General features: G+C 44.8%; 1 protein-coding gene across 2 annotated transcripts in view; it reads right to left on the reverse strand.

Moving 5' to 3' along the window:
- Positions 1-23,291, reverse strand: part of LOC144114932 (uncharacterized) — a 39,554-nt gene that overhangs the window by 5,209 nt on the left and 11,054 nt on the right. Inside the window, exons 2-9 of one of the 2 annotated variants that reach the window (XM_077648961.1) lie at positions 22,366-22,599; positions 20,975-21,223; positions 20,790-20,905; positions 14,853-15,086; positions 9,204-9,314; positions 8,659-8,694; positions 8,487-8,567; positions 8,283-8,393 (exon numbers count right to left, since the gene is read on the reverse strand). In XM_077648961.1, the coding sequence (XP_077505087.1) occupies positions 8,283-8,393; positions 8,487-8,567; positions 8,659-8,694; positions 9,204-9,314; positions 14,853-15,086; positions 20,790-20,905; positions 20,975-21,223; positions 22,366-22,588 (1,161 nt within the window). In that variant the 5' untranslated portion in view covers positions 22,589-22,599. The remainder of the gene's footprint in view (positions 1-8,282; positions 8,394-8,486; positions 8,568-8,658; positions 8,695-9,203; positions 9,315-14,852; positions 15,087-20,789; positions 20,906-20,974; positions 21,224-22,365; positions 22,600-23,291) is intronic. The other variant, XM_077648962.1, reaches the window with a different exon arrangement.

A 23,291-nucleotide genomic window follows, 5' to 3' on the forward strand; every position in this document is an offset into this window, starting at 1 on the left:
ATTCACCCACAGGCAGGACAGTTTTTTCACTAGCACGGCATCTAGTGCTAGTGCACTAAAAGTTGTTTTTTGAGGATGTGCAGGAAATGATTCCACATTTTCTGTAGCAAATACAGCTCATTGATGTGCAGCATTCGCGTCTGCACCATTGAGGGTTTGGCAGGCTGACATGCCGGGGCCACTGATTGCACCCAACACAGAGCACTGACTTGTTGGCGGAGGCTCAATATTGTGAGGCTTCTTTGGGAGCACTTATGAGCTTTCATTGCTCGGTTAGGTGTGCTTCTTTGGAGGTGGTTTCTTGCAGACAACTACTTCATTAGTAATATCAGCTTTAAAGGCAAGCAAATCTGATGCATTTTTTTTCGGAAATTGCTCTTGGCACCTCCGGGGTATTCCAACCAAATGTTGTAAAGAGAGCAAATGAAAGAAAATGCTAGATGACCTGATGTGGCCATTTCCTTGTTCTTGTGCACAATGGGTACAGGCACAACAAAAAATTCAGCTTGTCAATGCCCCTGATGAACCTGTATTCGTTGATGACTACACATCTTTCAATGCTGATGTGAGCTCTTGCAGCTTCACTCCACCTTCGAACTGCACCAGCTTTACCTACTAGCCGAAAACCGGTGGCAACACCTCTGTTAGTTTCTTATTTGAGCCTGTTTTGCTAGACTCGGCAGCAGTTCTGAAAAGAGTATTTGTAGAATTTCCACATCACTTCGGCAGGATTTCACACTGCCTGTGCTGTGAAGGGTTTGCCTGTTTCAACCATTGGCATGCCCAACTATGGGGCCTAAAGTGATTGTTTTCAGGTCGCAAAATTGTACGAGCTAGAACTTTTTTTTTTTTCAGAAGTATTCACTATTGGATAGGCAGACACCTGGTAAATTCCAAAGTTTCTCTAAAATGTTTTTTTTATATGTGCATATTTTTGGAAGTTTTGTTCAAATTCTATTTAAGAATCTAAATTTTGCAAATAAAATTTGATAAGGAGACACGAAACAATTTAACGAAGCTTACATAATTAAAGAGTATGTTTAATTGGCTTCATTTTGATGTACTGCATTAAATTTTAACCCTCATATTCTTGAACCAAAATATTTAACTAAAACTCAAAAAATATGGCAGTTTTTCCCATGACAGGGAAAGAATTAAACGCAAAATCTTTAGTTCCTTCCTTTTTTTAATGCGAGAACATTATGAGGGCTATGAAGGCGAAAACTCTACGCCATCGGCATCTGTGTAAAGCCCCCACCTGCATGCTTAGGGGGGATTTCTCACTCTGCACCTCCCACGGTTGGCAGGTGGAGAGAGGTACATCCCCTTCTTCATTTGTAGGGGAGGAGGGCAAAGTTGGACTAAGAATGACTTGGAAAAAATGAAAATGACTAATAATGACTTAGCAAAAATGATTAAAAGAAGCAATTACAAATAAAAATGGAATAAGAACACACCACAATTGGAATGGAATCAAAATTGGAATACACTGGTGAATGAAAAAAAAATGATGTCGCATTTCCTCCGCATCAATCAAATTGATAGCCCGTAAATTTTTCTCCAAACGCACTTTGCTGTATCTGTGAGAGACGGAACCACACATTTGACAGGCAGGGTCTAAATGTTTAGGGAAGTTCACCTTATATACAAGAATATAACTAGGCTTAGGTTGCGTCCACATATGTGGACACAGCATCTGAAGGATAGTTAAATCTACAGAGAATCACTGACAGATCAATTACAAGTGGTCCCATTTGTACTACATGTGCTAGCAAATAAAATTTTCACTGTGAGGTCCGCATCCTTTAAAACTGGATGCATTTAAGTGTGCTGCCTTCCAATCCATGAGAAATGGCCTCATGAAGAGTAGCTTCAACACACCAGCAGGCAAGGTAACATAGCTCAACTTTTTCATTGCTTTTCACCTTTTGCCAGCAGTTCTTTACGTGCATAGGGTTGTATTAGTGCAAGGTAAAACCAGATTATTTTGTCTGTATGTTTCTGCTACAGGTCTCCCTACATCCACTGCGCAAGGCACTAGAGCTTGACAGCTCCAATGTCACTCTCAAAGCCATGCTGGGAATAACATGTCGCCATACCAACCCGAATAATTTTGAGAAAATGAGAGCGACATACGCATTCCAGCTGTTCAGTGCCAAGGTGCTGAGTGGTCTTCGACTCTATGAAACGGAGCTGGAAAGCTACTATGGAAGCATTCAACCAGTGCTCATCTTCTTTGGGTAAGTTTAAGCTCGCAACTTTTTCTAAGGTGCAGCCATCTCATCGCTGTTTATTTGGCTATAAAGTGGATATATGAAAATAAATGCTTTCTTTGTGCTTTATTGTTGCAGGATAATCTGAGACGTCATCAAAATAATGACATCCAGATTCCCCAGCCAAGCCCTGTGGCCAGATTCGGCTTCAGAAGAAAAGCTGCTCTCGTTTTTGACCTACATCACCGAATGGGAGCTCCATTCAGGGGGTTGAGGCGGCTTCTTATCTGCTTCTACGCAGCTGGCCTGAGACTAACGGTCGTAAGCACTCTCTCTTTGAGACTTATCTGACAACGAATGTAAAGTTCAAGTACCTGATGACTTCAAAGCTGAGTCAGGACCCACTCTCTCTTTGAGACTTATCTGACAACGAATGTAAAGTTCAAGTACCTGATGACTTCAAAGCTGAGTCAGGACCCAATCGAAAATGTGTTTAGTATAGTAAGGCAGTCAAGTGGCTGCAATACCCACCCGACATCGCAACAGTTTGTAATTACTGTATCCTGTCCAAGTTTTTACGGACTTGCCAGATCAGTTAGTAATGGAGATGCTGACCCTGGTGTTCTCACAGCTCCTTGAACCAGACATGATTGAAGGCTCGAAGACAGGCATGACTGGTATGATCTAGAGCATTCTCAATGATCATGACATTCCCAGCACACATGAAGAGCAGATCCCTGTACTAGACCATACTTCATGTGTGTCTGCAAGAAGCGATGATTGGCTCATTTTCTACATTTGTGGTTATGTGATGTGGGGACCTGCCCTGCATCCCCCTGTGTTTGCTTTCCCGCGAGGCACCGTGCAGCAGCAGTATCACCTCGAGGCGGAACGCATTCCCTTGTCAGTTACATTAACTGGCAAGAGAGGGTGCCAGCATCACTGCGCAGGAGACTGCTGAAGCCCGCGCGCAGGAGAGGGGGCATGGGGGCGCTTCGGCTGGGATCGTCGGCGCAAGCGGACGTGTCGCTCACGGCTCCGCTCTTCGCCGGCGGGGTGAGGAAGCGACGGGGAGACCCGATCCCGTATTCTCGTCCCGTGCGGCCTTCGGAGTATATCCCTTGCTCTAGCGCGGGCGAACATTCGCTCAGAACCTTGCTGGTGAGTCGGACGTCCTCGATTCATTAGCGTACCTTGTTGCTAGCTAGCGTTATTGTTGCTGTAGCAATAAATGCCTGTTTGTGCCAGCCAGTGTGTCGTTCCTTTGTTCCCTCAGAGCAAGGCCCGCTGTGGTCGGCGAGCGCTCGGTAGCGTACGCGATCACGGGGTGGGGTCCGGGCGGTTTTGAACCGTGTCAGCCGCGATTGAGTGGGGAGAGCGTACTTATCTCCCCAAGCCAACCCCACAGTGGCCAGATAGTTTCTGCTGAAGTTAGAGTGTGATGAATGTCACAAATTGCTTCTTACTCAGAAGGAGGATGTGGGTCGTCTTGATGCAGCTCAATACACCAAGCTGCATGACAATGATGGCCTCCTGTACCCAACTGGATGGCTTTTCAGGTTTATTCGAAGGTTGGAAAACCCTTTTGATGATGATGATGGATTTTTATGGCGCAAGGGCATCTATGGCCAAAGAGCGCCATGACACAAGGTATTTTTCAAATTCTCAAGGTGGGGTCGAAGACCCATTTCCCAAGCATTTCACCCTAAATAAGCCGAGCACCAGACCAGGGGAAAGCTTGTACCCATTGTATCACCGGTGGGTACCCGGCGGCACTGGGGATCGAACCCCGCACCTCCCGCATGCGAGGCAGATGCTCAACCACTTGGCCACCGCTGCGGTAGAAAAACCCTTTTCACCACAAGAGCTGCATCATGAGAGCGTGATGGATGTTCTTGCTCTTATTAAGAGAAATCAGCAAGACATAGGGTGTGGCAACCATGCACAATAATTGACAGTACAGGTTGTAGCTTTTTATGTTACCACAAGGCTGCCCTTCTTTGTAAAGTCTCTAAACCGGTCCAAAAATAAGAGTCTGGAAACTTCAAGATATTTGAAGTTGGGCCGCTGCACATAAGTATGTACCGTACTTACTGGCGTAATGAACCCACTTGCTTAATGAACCCGCCCCCCACTTTTGTTGGCCAGAATTTATTTTTTTGTTTTCCAGCCGAGCGAGTTCCTCAGTTTTTGCTGCCATCCCCAGCGCAGACCTTGGCAGCGCGCCAAGATGCTGCACCGTACACTCAGAAGCTGTTCAATGCAGCAAGTGAGACAAGACCATTCCACAGAGCTGACATCTTCCAGCTGCATGTACATGCCCTTTTCTTACATTTAGGATTCTGGCCAATGTCTATGTGGCAGTCAGACCAAAAGCTGTTGGGAACTGGCTGTTTCAGAGGAGAAGAGACACAACTGAAGGACTACTGAGCAGAGACGGGTGTGCACTACCACCCACTCATTATAGGTAACCTCACACGAATTCAGCACTCTTGTACAACTGAGAACAAATGTTGTTCACTTGAAGCTGGCATCTGCGAAGCGGCACAAAACATCACTAGCGAGCTCCACATCGCACCACACTGCAAACGCAGATGCCGTTTCCTCTTCTGTGTCCTGCACTGAAGTGTTTCAGCAAACATAGTTTCAGTGGAATCACCCAGGCCACTTGTCATGTGCACATTGCTATGCTGCTGCCTGCTATGACGAAGCTGCCTGTACCCAGTTTGACACATACCCAGCTGTACCAGCTAGTATGATGTGCCAGTACCCAGCTGTATGTGCCTGTACACAGCCTGTACCCAGCTGCTTCTACCCAGGCAGGAAGGCACAAGCATCATGCCAACCTTTGCTCCAGGATTCTGGCCTGCTGTTTACAGCCAAGCCACTCATCCTAGGTTTTGCGGATGTGCATGCGCTCAATAAGTCACAGGTGCTGCAGAGACACCTGCACGCGGCTTGCAACTCTTCCTGGTGAGCGACACCAACAGGCACCACTGACCACTGCCTGCCTGACATGGACACTGGCGGGTGTAATGCTTGTTCATACAGACTCCCGCACTGCCTCTGTAGGGCCCCAGCTAAGTCTTCAACCAGGCCTTGCTTGACAGGACCTGTGGACATGGTATCTGCAGGCCATGCCACTGAAGATAGAGGAGAGGTATACACACTATTTTCTCCAAAACTTTGAAAGTTGGCATCATCCCCCCGCAAGTGCCATCAGTGCATGTGCATTGAATGTGAGCGCATGGTAACATCACTGCCATAAATTACACTACAGGCCTTGCTCAAGTTCACGGAGAGCACCAACAGATGCCTTTCACAGGAAGGTTTAATGCTGCGTGGGATGTGGGGACCTGACACTGGCACATCCCTTGAAGTTCAGCCTGCCCACATGACCCTCACAATTAGCTAAATTAACTATAATTGGAAGGTGCCTGTGCCACTAAACGGCAACTGGCACTGGGAAAAGTGGTTCTTGTCTTTCTAGTTTAGAGAACATGGTGCACAAGGACGGCCCAGCATGGGTCTGCTTCTTGTCTATGGGACCAGCCTGACAGAAACATCTCCAACACCCTTATCCCACCTAGCCTCGGAGCGTTTTCTCCGTCCTGGAGTGGGCAAGCCTCACTCGTAACCTTGTTGGTGAGTCGCACATCCTAGATTCCCTAAATAAAGCCCTTTTGAGGAACTTCTTCCTTGTCAGCCACTACCAAATGTTACTGTTTAAATTGCAATAAATTCTATTTGCATCACACTGTCTCAATCCTTAGTCCCCAAGAGCATGTCTAGGAATGGTTGGCTTGTGCTCTGATGTATGAGAAACCACAGACTGCAGTGCTGGTTATGACTAACAGCAGTGAAGAACAAATATTTTTACCATTTACAGCTTCACATGTGATAACCAGGCACCAAAATTTTATTGTGATTTCCTCAAGAGTGCACATTAAAGCATTACAAGATTAAGCCAATGTTCATATGCTCATAGCTTTGGCTCCTGGATACAGGATACACCTAAATTTCAAAGGGGCCTAGCTACCTTGTGGCAACTCAAGTTGTTGCGTGCAAAGCTGCATTGTTTTAAAATTGTATTGGTGGCATGCACAACACAGGGCTTTTCCATAAGTAATGCAGTTATAACGCGATTGTGTTAAGGAGCTCGTATCGCAGAAAATCCATCACTGACAATGGGTGAAAAATCCCCTAAAAATCTCCAGAGAAGCAACTTAGGAGGTAGGTGCGCCAGCTAGGTCACATGACCTTGTGGCTTCATCACAACCTGCCTGCCGGATTGTGAGCAAACTGAATATCGTGGCAGGTGGCAGTTAAATTAAAGATTGACTGCGAGAGGTTGCTCGGGAAGAGTAACCTGGGTCACACAAGCCCCACCGCTGGGAGCACCTGCCATCACAAGGCAATGGTGCATCACTTAACCGGTGTGCCACTGCACGGCAGGAGTTGTATTAGGACTCCCAGTGATCTATGAATGTAAAGTCGAGAATTACCAATTTTGCATGTATGGCCATAAACCCATCAAAGCTATTGTGTCATACCCTTAAGGCGGAGCTTAAGTGTCCCCTCCAGTTTTAGTGTTAACAGGTTATGCTGTGCATGATAATGAGCAGGAATGTAAAAACTGGATAAGTGCAGGACAATTCTTTTGGATAACAAAATTCTAATTGAGCAACATAAGGTGCAACCTACAGAAGGCTTGAGATACAAATTTACTTTCATATCAGGCTTCTGATAAAACAGAAGCCAAGAGCCACTAGTGCTAAGAAGAGCATTGCACTTTCAGTGAATATTGTAGAGAATGAAAGTTTGAAAAGATATGCAAGAAAGAAGGACAAAAAAAAAAGAGCAAGCTGCTGATGAGAGCTGAACTGAAAGCTTTTGAATGTCATGTGCAATCTGCAGTACTCTGTCAATTGTGCTTATTATAACGGCCCCATTTCCCTTACTCCAACTGGTATGAACACTAAATAAGGCAAAAAATAAAGATGGCTTCTCTTGAGTATCACTGTGTGCACATCCTAGCCTTAAGGAGAGACATAATACTTGAAATGATAAAAAAACGTGAAAATTTCGATTTTGCAAAAATGGCATATTTGAGATCAATACACTCTGAAGTTAATGCCTAAAATTTTTGAAGTCTAAATTTAACCTCCAACTACTAAAATACCTACATATTTCAGGCATATGAAGCCTGGAAATGGCAATTTCGGAGCAAAATGTGGCAGGACTGCGCGCCTGTCGCCTGCCACGACCGTGTCCCCGATAGCCGCCATCTTGGTTTTGTTTCAAAGCTGGGCCCTTTCCCCACTACCTGGTATCACTCACTACTGTGAAATATTTCTGAAACACCCGCATTCCGCTGTTTTTTGAGGCCTATACAATGACCTCCAAATGGCTGGCGTGCACACTTCAAAAGCTATTTTTCAGCTTCGTGTTTTTTGATAAATGACTCGCCTTACGGAAGTTTTAATTATGTTTTTATGGTGCAATTTCAATTAGCTTTATACCACTGAATTCAAAAAGAACTAAACTGTAGAGCTATGCTGTTTCTGTTTGGCTGAGTCAAACATTTCAAATTCTGCGACCCATAATATCACCTAAATATACTTCATAATTATGATGCTTGGACAAAATTTAACACTTTTATATGATGATATACTTCAATAGAGATATAATTAGTACAATTCCAGATAGCAAGTCTTTGGCCACAGCCCCATTTCAATAGAAACCAAAAAATGTAGAAATGAAGTGTTTTAACGACCCATAAGAATTTAACTAATTAGACCAGTTAATTTCCTATAATACTGGAACTAATTGAGACATACTGAAATTAATTATATTTTTGAAAACAGGAAGAAACACTTATACACACCTAATTTCATCACGATATCTTTAATAATAAAATGTTCACCAGACCCGTGTCTCCCCTTAGGGGCAACTAACACACATGTGGTGAAGTTGAGTTTAACTACATGTATTAGTAGACCTATTCCTGCACTGATTCCATCAACAGCCATAATAATGATGCTTCACAAAGTTATTGGAAGTACTTGCCTCTCTCTGTGAGATTCGAGTAGTAGAGCTGCTCCCAGTGATGATGATGTCCGACATGTCAATGTCCATTCTTGTCCGATCAACTGGATATAATGCTGCACCATTCCTGGCCTAGGAAAACAGTTCAAGAAAGTAAGAATGGGAAACTTTTCTCATCTTGCACCAAGTAAGCCCCATTACCCTATACAAGAAGGAAAGCTGTACCGAGTTTGTCGTATCCCCTGTGGCTCTTGCATCAAGGGCATCTTGGCGGTCTTGGTTTTCCAGCATTTCATACAGGTATCTCTGCAAATGATAGCCCAAATGCAAACAATTCCTGCTTTTGCGCATGCCAAAAGTGTTTCATATGTGAACAAATATTGACAGAAGAACTTACAATGCATGCGCTGACATCAAAATAGACAAATATGAGCTGGCATTGAGTCAAGGAATGAAAGAAAAAAGGTTCAAACATAAAAAGTTGGCATTTCAGATTTTCCTTCATGCTAAAAACAGAATGAGGCCAAAACCAAAAAAAATCACTATAAAACGAACTTCAAAAAAAAAAAATGAGCGCTTGCATGCACACACTTTCTCTTTTTCCCTCTTCTTGAATTTAATGTTGATGAAAACAATGCACTGCTGCTTCCAGGTTGCATGTTACACCATAAATACTACACGCTACACAAAAAATCAGCTTTCCACACTGGCATTTTAAAATTACATGATTTCTCCAGGGTTTTCCAAATTCTTCACGAAAAACCCAAGAGGGCTACAGGAACAATATGTGCCACCACAAAAGTATACATCTTAGCAAGGCAAGTTTCACACTGAGAGGGGAATGTACACAGATATTTTCTTTCGGAAAGCTGTACTGTCTCCATTTTGTTGACAAAGAAAGAAAGCTGAAGAAATACACTGCAGAAGAGCAGAAAAGGATACATGAACTTTGTGACATGAAATCTTGCCACGGTCATCAAGTCCAAGCAAAATCTTGTGACGGAAGAAGAGGCTGTTGATGCTCGCAATGCACCGTTCAAGCATATGCAGCAACTGAAAACACAAAAAATTATCAAACTACTTGCTAGCCATCAATATGCACAAACCGTTCGGTAACGTTTGCCACGATGTTATCCTGGAAGAGCTCACTAGTCACTATCCTAGCCAACGTGCCCAGAATTGGATTAGAAACTTCCTTGCAGTCCGACCAGTTCATTTACATGGCATGGAGCCTGGATGGACCTCAAGCACCTATTACATGAGTAAGGGAGTTCCCCAGGGTTCCATCTTGGGGCCCATGCTGTTTAATCTAGCCATGTACAGAGTAGCAGGGAACCTCCAACGTTACACGGCGGCTCGATTCACAATCTATGCTGATGACGTCAGCATATGAACCAAAGTGGCAGACTACACTGATAAAGAAATCATGCAGGTTGAATTACAGGCAGAACACATTTACTGAAATAGGCCTGCGACTCTCCCCTCAGGAAACAGAACTTATCAGCACAGATGGTAAGCATCAATCCCGACATGTGCATCTCTCTCCACATTGAGCCACACACCATACAATCCCAGAACGGACAGATTAGAGTACTCGGTTTGCCTTATCGCCAGCTGTAACAGCCCCCAAAAGTGGGTGTGCAAATTACAACAGGCAGCCATGCTACTACACACAGTATGTCGCCTGTCTAACAAGTTTGGAGAAGCAAGACAACATGCTTGTCGCACCCTAGCTATGACTGTTGCCATGTGAAACATCTTATATGGCGCTTTCGTATATACATTCTCTCTGACCAACATCAAGAATCTTGAACGCCTTTATAGGTCTACACAACGAACCATCACTGGGCTCCCTAAGCACACCAAGGTACCTGTACTTGAACATCCGACATCCGACATCACATTCGCTTAGAAAATGCCCTATAAGGCCGGCACCTTCTGCCTAGGAACTTTGAGTGACTTAACGACACTCCCCCACTCACTGTCTCTACCCGCATGGGATGCTCCGATCGTTTCTTGTTGATATTGTCGCCCGATAGCTGGCGACAATGTACCCCTCTGCAAGCTCCTTACAATGTGTCAGCTTGGGGCTGTGCACTCAGATACCTTCGACATCTACACTGACGCCGCTTTCTCTGGCGAACAAGCTCGAATGGCGTGGATCTGTACGCAGACCTCCGTCTACTTGGGGGCCTTCATGTACAGCATTCCTTCTAGTACCCCCCTGCATGGTGAGCTGCTCGTAATCTGGGGAGCCATTGCCGCCCTCCCACACGCTGTATCAAACCAGTTTAAAGTCTTCACTGATTCACACAGGGCTTACTCAGAAATTCTTCGCCCTGCCTTGGAGGATGCCACGGCCACGGCCATCCATAGCATCCTCTGCAGGCATGCACAGGCAGGTAATCAAATCGAAACCAACTGGACGCCGGGGGCATACAGGTGTGGCTGGGGGCAATATGACGGCACATGCTGCTGCTGCTACCGCATGTGGGCCGATCAATTTTTCATTAACTCCACCCCTCAGGGCAAACCAGTATGACCTCCTAAGCTACACAGCCTCCTCAGTAGCTACCACGCGCTATGCCCGTGCCTCTATCTGTACTTCAAGTCGTTCCCTCATCAAAATACTCCGCCAGTTCTCTTTTCGTGCAAGACCCGCTTTGCACGTTCCCAAGCGGTCTTCATGAATAAGGTTTCTGCTGACTCGTCATATACCCACACACTCTGACAAAATGGTAACGACATCACCGACATCACCATGGTAACGTGCTCGCACAGCGGGTTCACTGCTGCATGGACCTTACCCATTTACTCTGACAATGTACTGCATTTGAAACCGGAAGAGTGGCCATATAGACCCTCCAGCACACACATTACCGTACTGCACTTACGATGCTGACACACAACTCCTATTTCCTGCACATGAGAGCCAAAGTGGATCGATCAGGGCAGTGTAGGGGTGCCGACTAAAGCCCTTCTGATCAGGTCCAGCAATAGCAAAACGGACAGTACATTGACTCGGACCTCGAGTGTGTGTACTACTGCACTTTTCCCCTTTCCCCCCACAGTTGCCTTGTGCCTACTCAAAACAAAGGACTTTCAATCAATCAGCCTAGGCATCCAACAAAATGCAAATGAGCTACACAATAACTAGCTGCATGTGTCTGGAATACATGACGACTTGCCGTTCACAATAAATAAAAATGTTCTGGTCAACTGTACAAGAATGGAACAAGAATGGAAGAAATTCAATTTATATGACACATTGGTTACCGTATTTTCAAGTCTATAAGTCACACTGGTGTATACGAGGCATCAGTTCGTTCAGTAGTGCTATAAAAACGCGCTCAGGATCTCTTTGTCGGGGAGTGTGATGGAAATACATGCTTGCAGCAGTAGATGTAAGCAGAAAATCCTCAAGCTCTGACAAGCTTGCCATGCCCCCTTCTTCCAGCCCGCCTTTATTATTGGTTTCATCAACTGGAGTTCTCTTGCAGGTCTGTGCCATTTTTTTGCTCACGTCGAACCGCCTCCCTGCTGCCCAGTCCTCCAGCACATATTGAACAGCACACACGTTGAATTTTGCATCGTAGCTTCTTCACCTATGAGGCGGTGTCATGTAGAACAAGAAAAATGCACGACACACGCGAAGCCATACGGATGCAGCGCCGAAATCGAAACTTTCAAGAATATGTCTTGACCAGCTGGCCTTTGTGCAGCGGCGGTGCGTGCTTCATGCTGCTACCGCATTCACTCCGGTTGTGGCGAGCTTATGTGATTCTACCCATAGGATAACAATTAAGAAATGGACAGTTTTAGCACAGCACGATCAGCATTCCATTACCATGATCCGCTTCTGCGGGAAGCTACCGTATTTACACGATTGTAAGTCGACCTATTTAATTTGAAAATCCGAAGCAGGGGTGGGGGGGCACGTCGATTTACTATCGAAACGGAAACATGGCACTATAAGTAAAGGCGAGACAGATGAGATATCGGGCATGCTACAGCGTGGTTGCATTTTTGCTGCGCGGCTCCGTCGCATCGCTCTTGGTGCTGGCCTTGAGCAGCTGCTATGTCAACGCGGAGAACTAGCATCCCCTCCCCCCGCGGGCAGCGGCTGATGGCGGCTATCGATAAGCAGCAAACTGGCACCCCACACTCCCCACACGTGGCTCCCGACTACAGCTGCTGATAAGAGGTGGCAGCTCGATAATACAATGGCGTTCTACGGGAAGCTCAAGCGTCCAACACGCTTTCTTTTTACTTTCAAATGCACGCTCAGCGCTCAAGGGAGCGTTGATAGTTGATGAACGGGCCGCTGTTCCAATCGAGGCGGCACCCCCACTCGGAACGGCAGCGGCGCCGGGGAGTGTCGATAGCCAACAGAAGAGCCGACACCATTCACGTGTAGTTTCTCTTTGGCTCTGAAGCATTTAACAACTGCTGGCCACGTCTCACAAGATTTAATGCAGTGCTTCGTCAGTCGTCATTTGTGCTCAGTGACTGGTCAGCGACCGGCGCTCGTTCACGGCTACATTCAAGATGTCTGCCATTCTTTACGCCGAAGAAACGAACAACTGCGCGCTGGGCCTTAAGCTCAACGTTCGCAATGGGCCATATGGGTGTGGCAGCTGCAGCAAGGAAAATTTTCAGCTGTTCCACACGATGTCGTGGTGTGGCTGTTTGCGAAGTGCGGGATTTCGCTGGACTACGATGTTAGAACGACGTGCTGTGGGACCGCAGCAACGATCACGACGGCAGCGCTAGTGAGGAAGATGGTGCAAGTGCGGACGAGTAGTCCAGTGACTAACATATTTTCGTTTTGGAATGTGCCCACGGGCACGGCCACACGCGGCAGCTGATAGCGGCCGGCAATAAATGGCGGCTGCTGGATAATGCTATTGCTTTCAACTATTTAAGGCCAAGCTTAAACAACCTCGAATTTTTTTTTTTTTTGCGGAAATGTGATTTGGGGGGGGGGTCGACTTACATTCGAGTCGACTTTCAATCATGTAAATATGGTATTTGTGCATGCACAGATGGCCCCAAGGGGCACACACCTACCACTGTGCATGCATAGCTAGGTCCCTGCAGAAGTGAATCACGGTAGTGGAACGCGAATCGTGCTGCACCAGAACACTCTAATAAATTAATTTTTTTCCTCTTTTACACATCGATTTTATTTTCAATAATAGTTACTGGGCACAGCAAATGATGTGGTGAAGTAACTTGTCGTTTTTCTCTGCACATAAGTCACACCGTTTTAAAAGACACACAGACAAAAAAAAATCCAGAAAAAAGCACTGACTTATACACTGGAAAATACAGTAGACACATCTTATCCCGTATGAAAAATCACAAAGAGCCAAACAGCACCAGCCAAACAATGTCAGAACCAAGAACCATGTGAGCATAAAAAATCTTCTATTACCCAGAGGCTATACAGTGCAAAGAGGCTTTATTTTTTCTCTTCAATGCCCTCTCACACAAATAGAAGGGCAAGGTAGGAGCAGGAGAGAAAACTGCTGTGTGGCTTCAGATGTTTATCAAACGTCTAACATCCACAAACATGGCTAGGCCAATGTATAACCCTGTTTCTGTATATATTTTTAATAAACACGTGCAATTCGTACTCTATATATTGAACGCAGTTAACCATAAAATGGATATATCGAACTGCCGAGCGCCAAGCTATGCCTGTTCTTATGACAAGCGGCAGGCTTTGCGTCACCAGACGAGTGACTGGTGGTGCTGCAGCAAGCGCTTTTGCCATACTTCATGCTTTATCTTTTACTTGCCAACAGCGCCACAGAAAATGATTGGTTTGGTTTATGGGGTTTAATGTCCCAAAGCGACTCAAGCTATGAGGGACGCCATAGTGAAGGGCTCCGGAAATTTCGACCACCTGCGTGGCCTGTCAGTTGGCACCCGTCTGCGCCTCTCGCAACCATCGATATCACTCCAGAACCAGTGACATGTTCGGCTGTAGCCTTCCAGTAGCCATCCCGAGCTCATATAGTCTGCCGTGGAAGTGGCGAAAACGGCAATGGCTTTCTTTCCTATGTCCTGCTATTCATGTAATACCTCAGTGCTGTGCAGGAATGCCAGCCTAAATGGCCTGTGTTGCTCTGTTTATCGAAATGGCACTAATACTTTGGAAAAGATCTCTCCTAGTTTGCGTCGTTTCACCGACTAAATTGCACTTCTCCTGCGTGAATTTTTGGTGAAATGTTACATATTACGAAATAGGACTATTTTATGAATTTTTACCTGTTCGCTATAATGAGGTTTGACTGTATATCCATTTGATTTTACTGTTAGTATAGTGCCTTATTCAGAGCCTTTGATCAGACACATTTTGAACAATGTCAAATTCAGTTTCCTGTAACTACTACTCTTTGACAAAGCACTTTTGTACCTAAATCTACTAACCTCCTGGATCAAGCACACTATTTCTTTTACATAACTTCTCTCCAGATGACCAGGTCAGAGGAACTGACTTCTATATCTAAACAAAACAGCTGATTGATTAAATTTGCTTCATATTTAGTGGCATAACGATACAGACAGACAAAATGAACTTGCCTTAAATTTGAGCCACATGCAGACAAAGATGCCCAAGGCATTGACCACGAGCCAGACCACACCGCCGCCAAAGAGGGCGAGGCCCCGCACACCCGAAAACAGCAGGCAAAGAAGGATGAAGAAGCCCAGCAGCACCCAGACCAGCAAAAGCCGTTTGTAGCACACGTTGTACAGCGTGAAGCGCACGTCGTGCACGAGCACTTGCATGGCTGCCACATACTCCTCCACTGTCAACTGCACACAAAGTTATGAGAGACCTGGGACATTAGCCAGATATGCACGAAGACTTTGGGATCACTGCAACCAAAGCTTATACATCAGCAAAAATATTTCTAAAAATCTAGAAACCGAGCGGAAAAAAAAAAACGCAGCTTCTAGGTTGTGTTTAAGACTTGTAGACTTGTCAATACACACAGTGAAAGTTCACTCTCCAGCAAACATTTTCGATGCTTATGCTACAAGAGAATGTAACAGCATTTCTTTCATTGCAAGCTTTGTTTTTTGTGACTTCATTCCATGCTGAGATTCAGAATAATGTGAAACACTAAATTTCACAACACAGCCACAGATGATGCAGAAGCTGACCATCACAAACATAAATTACCTCTTCATAATACACAGTTTCTACATAAGATATTCTGCAATTTTTAAATATAGGCTTTTTAAGTTAGAAGAGCACTTTTTTTCGGCATAGCACTGTCAGTGGCGTAGGGCATCAGAATACAGCTAGGATATGCTAACTAGTAGGCTGGTAACTAACAGAGTAGTTCACTTTTTAACTATCACTGTTAGTCTCCTTATTTATTGAGTCATGTAGCCCACCTTAAGTAATATCGATATCACTTTTTAGAATTTCAAAAACGCAGTTACCCTTGGAGCAATCGGCCAACAAATTATGGCTATGTTGTGCCAAAATATATGCACTTTCAACAAGCTTGGAGGCAAAGCAACCCCTCCAGTGCACGTAACTCGTCAAAATAGCGAAAATTTGTCAGAATTTCTTAGCTGTATTCTGATGTACTGTACAGCTGACAACAATGCTATGCCAAAAAGAGCGCCCTTCTCACTCAAAAAGTCTATTTTTAAAAATTTCAGAACACCTTAGGCGAAACACCTGGTAAGCTGGCTCAGCCAGGTTTGCAGCCAAGTGAACTTAACATTCTCAAGACAGTCATGATGAATCGTTTTATTTACTGGTATGTTGCACATGCGATGAAGGCTTGGAGAAAGAACAGAATGCAGTTAATGTTAGGTAAAGCTTTCCAGTCAGTGCGATGAATCCTGTGCAGACCACATGATTGGAGTAAATGCCGATATGGAGGCTCATTACACATAGGCAAGAATTGTACGAAGAAGTCAATAAAGCACTTCGGACAACCGCCAATTCTAGCTCTTTCATTTATTTTAGACTTGTTAATGAGAGAAACCACATTGTCTTGGCATGACAACCTACAAAAATTGTTACTCAGCAAATCTTGACAAATGCAAATAGAAACACAGGGCTCAGGCATCCTAATTTCATCTCATTTTTGTGAAAGCACAAATGCTTCAGAAATCAATCCTTTGCAAACTGTAGGCCAATTTGGTGCCGTAGGCACTGAAATACATCATCAGCTGATGTTACATTTGCACCGAGCTTCCTGCACACATTTCACGGTCAGTTTCAGTTTTCTGAAGAAAAAAAGCACCCGATTTCCTCGTGCTGCAGACCTTCAGAGAATGAATTTTGCTCATCTGATATGACATCATCTTGTACAGGGTGATCCACTCTTACGGTGAACACACGAGCGTATGGCTGTGCTCTTTGGAGCACCAGTGAGTCCGTCCTAGCCGTACATCAAAAAAAGTGGAAAAGGGTACAAGGGTGCTCCGAAGAGCACAGCAACATCCTCGCGTGTTCACCAAGAGTAGACGACCCTGTGCATGGTTTTTAGCTACCCGTTGGCACTAAACACCAGCCTGTTCATAAAAAGTTAATAAGTTAATTTCAGTTCTTATATTCCCAGACAACTTTTTCTGGCTTTTTCAGGCATGAAAGGGAAGAAGGCTGCCCCTTGTCCCCGTGCCGTGGGGAGTGGGTTGCTCTTTGTTAGGGCAAGAGGTGCGGAGGGGTGAAGGATGGAAGTTGGAGAGGCAGTGCGGGGTCACTAGGGCTGAGGTAGCCCACTCCTCCCGGCACGGAGACAAAGGCCCGCCTTCTTCCCTCTCCTGCCTAGCCTTGGTTGTAAAGCCAGAAAAAGTTGCTTGGGACTACAGCAACCCAATCATAATGAGTCACACAGTAACTGACGTCCGCCGCAGTTGATACAGTAAAGCTCATTAATTTGAACTTCAAGAGACCGGAAAAAAAAAAAAAAACGTTCGAATTATCTGAAAGTTTGAAGTATCGAATGACCCTCAAAAAACTGCCAAGAACTGCTTGCAACATAGTAAACTTATCTGGTGAAAGACTGGGCAAAGGTTGCCTGATTTTGCGACAAGAACAGCGTGGCAATGACTATTTTTCATGCTTCCATCAATGCTTTACTGCATGCCCATTGTTGGCAGCATCGAAACAGGACTGCTCCAAAATCGTAAGGGTCTGCCATATCCCTCACAATGTGTCACGATGGAGTGCTACCGCTACCACGTCACACCCATCATAAGCAGCACCGACGCATGTCATGATGCTTGACCGCACAAACAACAAATGGCACGTGACGAGCGCACAATTTTGGCGCACTGGTAGAACAGAACCCCACAGACAAAAGCGAAAGAAACGGCATCGAAGTGGCAAGAAAAAAAAGGGAGGGGGGAAGAAAACGCCAGCGACGCCTCAACTGGCGTCTGAAACGGTGCTTGACTGAGTTAGGTTGGCTACCTGATGCTGGCTGGCTGAGCAGCTGTCACTGCAAGCTGGTACGTAGTAGCTCAAATAAGCGAAGCCAAAACTAAGCAGTTGGACTGTTCTCGGAGATGGGGCTTTCCGTTCGTCATTACACCTGCCGCTGCGCGCATGTCAGAAGTGCACGAGTGACTCTGCAGCATGGAATTCGGGTCTTCAGTAGGGCTATTTCGATGATCTCTTGTCGCACCGGTCATGCCTGGTCACAGCCTCGATTCAGGATCCCGTTCGAATTAACCGGTGCGAAATCTGTAGCGCATCAATTAGCGAGCGTCTGATGCCATAGCTTACAGCTTACATGGGCATTGGCCGGGACCAAGCCGGTGATTTGAATTACTAAGCCTAGACGAGCGGGCTAGTTGGTGGTCTGTAATACTATGACTCATCTTTCCAGTACACATAAAACACACGGACAGAGGGAGAGAAAACACCACGGACACTGGCGGTGTCAAACACTTACCCATGAGGTTGCAAAAACGATTGAATTTTTGTGGTGCATATGTCTTGCTAAATTTTGTACGCTAAAGAAAGCGCAAGCCCAAAAGCAAGGAGGCCCGAACCAAGTAAGTAGTATTGGTGAGTGCAATGTGCCTAAATGGGCTGAAGCTGTCCTAAGTAGTGGTCCAAAGTTTTGTATTGAGCCTAAAGAAGAACCGGTACGATTCTTGTCATTGGTGGGAAACTTGGCAGCGGCAGCCAGCTCAGACGACCAGGACCGCTGTATTGCTGAGAGTGTGCTACAGGAAGAGTACTTGCACTACAGGGGAGCACCACTTGCCCCCAATGTACCGGTCAGATACACTGCAAATCACCTGAAAAGCAATGATTTTGCTCTATTGGTTATAGACAAAGAGGGCAGCTTTTTTTTTTTCATGATGCCAGAAGTACTGTTTGAGGCCATGAGAAAAAAACCTTGTTCCTAAGACTGTGTTGATAGCAAAGGCAAGCCAGCGTCCATGGTGTTTACTCCTCCTCTGTCCATTTGTTTTATGTGTGCTGAAAATATGAGTCATAGGTTCCAATTATCCACATTTCCGAATCAAGGGAGGTCAAATTAAGGTGGTATTACTGTATTTTATTCGTGAAAATATTTTCTTTTAATTTCAAACAACCCATTCTTAGGAATTTTTGAATGAGCCACAAAAACACCTATTTTCAGGAAATAGTGTGATCACATCTTTCACATGTGTTTCAGATAAACTGAAACTTGAACAGATTCAAGCCTCCATATTTCAACAGTCATAAACATGCAACAGTGGCACAGATCAGGTTCAGAAAGCATGTCTTAATGTGTTCGCATCAGAACCCCATTAGCCCAAAAAGTGTCCGTTGTTGGTGGTGGCATATGAAGTCTTGGGGGGGAGGGGGCAGTGGAGAGAGGAAAATAGCAAGAGAGAAGGGATAGGGGAGGGCAGGAGGAAGTGGAAAGAGGAAGATAACAAGTCCCTAAGAAGAGGAAAATCATTGTTGTCAATCAGAGTAGAGGGGTGGATCGGGTGAGTGGAGAGAGGGTATGGTGTGTCACATGGTGAATGATGGACTGGATCATGCCACCTGTCACCGTCAGGGGGGACACTAATGCTAACTCATACTCTGCTCCATGAATCGCACTGATTGCCTGTTACTTTTTTTGAAACTCTGGAATGTTAAGCAGCTGGCTATGCAGTAACGCAAGACCACAAACTGAAGTAATAACCTATAAGGCGAGTTCCAGTTAATTTCTATCTATTAAGGGGACCCATAGCACCATTCTGTCAATCATGAGAATGCCATGAAACAGGAACTTGTCCTGAAAAAAATTTTTCCTAAACAGAAATCAAGAGCTCTGGGACTAGAGATACAATAGTTAGGCGGGCAAGTTGGTGATACATATTCAAAGATAACAGTGCGAAAAACGGGGATGAAGGGTAGAAAAACACAGGACAAGGTACAGTCATGGACAAAAGTTCGCATAAAATCAGGAACTCCAGAAAAACATTTATTTCTAGTTTGCCTTCCAACATAGCCAGCTGGTATTCATTCTACCGAAAGCTGCATATCATTGTAGTGCGACATGTTTTCAGGCCAATGACATCGACAAATCCGGCTGGTGGAGGACACCCCTCATGTCCTTAGCAAACTGGCAGCTGAGGGAAAACTTCAGGCTGATAAGGCGTGAATATATCTGCCCTTGCCTTGATTTTATCCATATCAGAAGTGAGTGAAACGAGCGGCTACATTTAATATGTGCATACTTCAACACTCACCAGCGAAAAACGCTTCCCAAGTTCTCAAATTTTAATCAATGACGGCCCCCTTTCCATGACGAGTAGGCCTAGCGAAATATTTGCTAAACAAGCAGCAGAAATATGCAAGCACCAGATATTGAAATCAAAAGCCACAGAGCCGAAGAAGTCGCACAGAGCAGCTGTGGGCGGGGTGAAACGATGCCGCCGGCTATTGGTCGGTGCTGGCTGGTTTCGCATTTCGCAGGCAATCCAAAATCTCTAATGTCATCTGATTCGTGTAGCAGCGAAGTTTGGCAGTAGAGTTGAATGACATTCGGTACGAAGTCATTCGAAATGCCAGTGTAGCAGGGGTATAACTTATACAGCTGAATACGATTCAAACATGCGTTCAGCAGCCTTAAACTAACCATAAAATCTCATTTTGTAAGCATAGTAAGATAAGGCATGAAACAAGTTGCTAAACCTGCTTATGCTATAAAGGACGGACCTTTGTAACAATTCAAATGAAGAGGGATTTCATTCTTCTTGCTTAGTGACTAGAAAGAAAAAATGAGCACAACCTAGAAGTACAGGGCCGTCCACTCTTAGCTTGAATATGCGAGCGCACGGGTGCACTCTTCAGAGCGCCAGTGGCAGACGAGGAGATGTGCCAGCTCTAACCCTCCATGGTTGCGCCGCTTTGCTTTGATGCATGGCTGTGTCGGACGCACTGGCCAAGACCACAGCCATACCACTTGCGTGTTCAAGCTAGAAGTGGACGACCCTTTACATGTCCAACAATTCACTTTAGAAGGTGCTTTTATTTAGCTGTGAAATTAGACCAACCGTGAGACCTGTGGCCATCAGCTCCTCTGGCACCAGCTCAGGCTTGAACTCTGCTTTAGTGATCCAAGCACAACGGCGGTTGGTTGGCAGGGCATTCACAATGATGTCACCATTGTCTGCAGTAAGGAGAGAAAACCCTGTCATATGGTTCTGACACCAACATGGTATATCTTGGAGGCACTCACTAAAGCCAGCAGCAGATGAAGATCTGGTTGCCAGACGTTCACTGAGGGGCACGGCGACAGATTCCAGCCTGTGGGTAGTTGCAGGAGCCACGTGGTTGCTGACGACCTGTGGTTCAGCTGATGCTCGGGGCTTGAGCCTAGCTGGTGCAGGAGGGCATACAGCCACAGGGGGCACAGAGCAACTGGAAGCAGCTGGGGGCCGAGGTGGTGCCAGGGGTCCCAAGTCCGATCGTGGCTCAGCAGAAGGCACTGCATAAGTAAGCCATTCCTTGTACCGCCAGGACAGAAGCAAACAAAGCTGCTAGTCGCTACCAGTGCAGTGGTAGTGCACAGAGCTAGTTACCCAAATACGCAGCTGAATAAGCAGCATTATGTTGAACACTTTCAGCACTTGTGTTTCCAAGCTCTACGCTGAGAAATCTGCAATACAATGACGTAACAAGTTGTGTACTTCAGTTTATTTATTTATAGATTTACAGTGCCCTCACTCACTGAAGCACTCCCGAGGAGAGTGCGGAGTTGAAACAAAGTACTTAGAAACGAACACACAGCAGGGATTCACAGGAAAAAAAATAATGCACCCTAAGGGTAATTCCATCAACCAGAATTAATAACTTAAGTGAAGCAATGGCAAGGTCAATAACATATATAAAAAAGTGGCATATATCAGCAACAAACATGCAAAAAAAAGAAGAGAAAAGAATTACGCCTCCAAACAGAACAGCAGGTTCAGACTGAATAACATCATGATAAAGCAAACCAGTGGAAAGAATAAAATATGTCAGTACTGAAATAGAAAATGGGTTGAAAAATGCATTAAAAAGAAAAAAGTGTTGGACCACATAACAAAACACAAATATTGGTCACTACAGATTGAAAAAAAATCAGAAAAGTAAAAGAAGCACTAAATGATAGTGGTCTCAGTTTTATCAAACATGCAAAAAAAGATGCAGAAAAGCAAACAAAGGCACTAAAAGCACTTAGATGATGTCACCAAAAAAGAGAAAAAATGGATAAAAATTTGATACATTGAACACATGCAATAACACCCGAGAGATGCTTCCAGTCTTTGGATGTCCATGGTAGAATGAATGAATACATCCAACTATCAACCTTATGTATGTGGTCAACTCATGATAAGAATAGCCTGGCTCTGAAATGAGCAGGCCTCTCGGAAATGAATGATGGTAGATTTTGCACAACAGATATAAACGAAATTAATCTTTTCACAGTGACAAAGTTCAACTAAACATCTGTTTAGTAAAGCCTAAATAGATGTTAAACAAAAATTTACAACCATCACTTCGAAGTCAGACACTGTAATTGATATATTACAGGCTGGCATCATTTCAGGCACTACTACTAATAAGCCCAATGCAAGAACCACTAACCTTTCTTGAGCAGAGCATCCATCTTAATAGGCAACGGTGGCTCAACTGTCTGTGTTTGTGAAGGCTCAATTGTTGCTGCTGCAGAAGCGTCGTCATCAAACTTCACCCAGGAGCTCTTTGGGGCATCACCTTGCTGTGATCGCTCTCTAGAGGGTGCATGTGGTGCTGCCTGAGCATCCCCCTCAGGTGTTAGCTCTGGCTTTGATTCTGCGTTTTCAGACATTACTGGGTCTTCTGAAATGCAACGAGACCAGAACTAGTACACTGAACAAAACTAATTCCCTAAAATACAGTATCCCATAAGAAAAAAAATTGTGCCCCATCACCAAGAATCACAGTGTAACTAATCATGGAAATAACGTCAGTCATCAGAAACCATCAGACTTCTATTAGTTCATTTTGCCACCTTGGCTTTTTTTACACGCATCAGGAAGCTCTGATTAAGCCCATCACAGCTATCCTGTATTTTTATAACTAAACCTGCCAGTGGATCAAACATATTTTCTTTACCTTCTGCTGGTCATTCTGTAAGAGGGTAACCACTAAATTACATGTAAACATGGTACCATAAGACCATAACAAAAGGTTAGGAATTATGTGCAACACATTTTACATATTTTAATAACTTCTTTTATATCATATTCAGTTCTGAACTTCAAAGCAATGATTACAATTCTTATACCAATTATGTGTAGCACTGTATAAGTTAGTATTGTTTATGTTGTCAAATGTTTACTGCTGCCCTTTTCTTGACATGTCATTTTATTTTGTACAAGCAGCCTCCTCAATGGTAACTTGACTCATTCAGGTGTCGCTCATTATTTCTTTTGAAAGCGAACGTTTTTCTGTCTACACAGTATTGCAGTCGGGTTCAAACCCGACCGTGGCAGCCGCGGTTCCGTGGAGGGGAAAAGCAAATGTGCCCG

This window comes from Amblyomma americanum, chromosome 1 (genome assembly GCF_052857255.1).
Source record: "Amblyomma americanum isolate KBUSLIRL-KWMA chromosome 1, ASM5285725v1, whole genome shotgun sequence".
NCBI classification, from domain to species: Eukaryota; Metazoa; Arthropoda; class Arachnida; order Ixodida; family Ixodidae; genus Amblyomma; species Amblyomma americanum.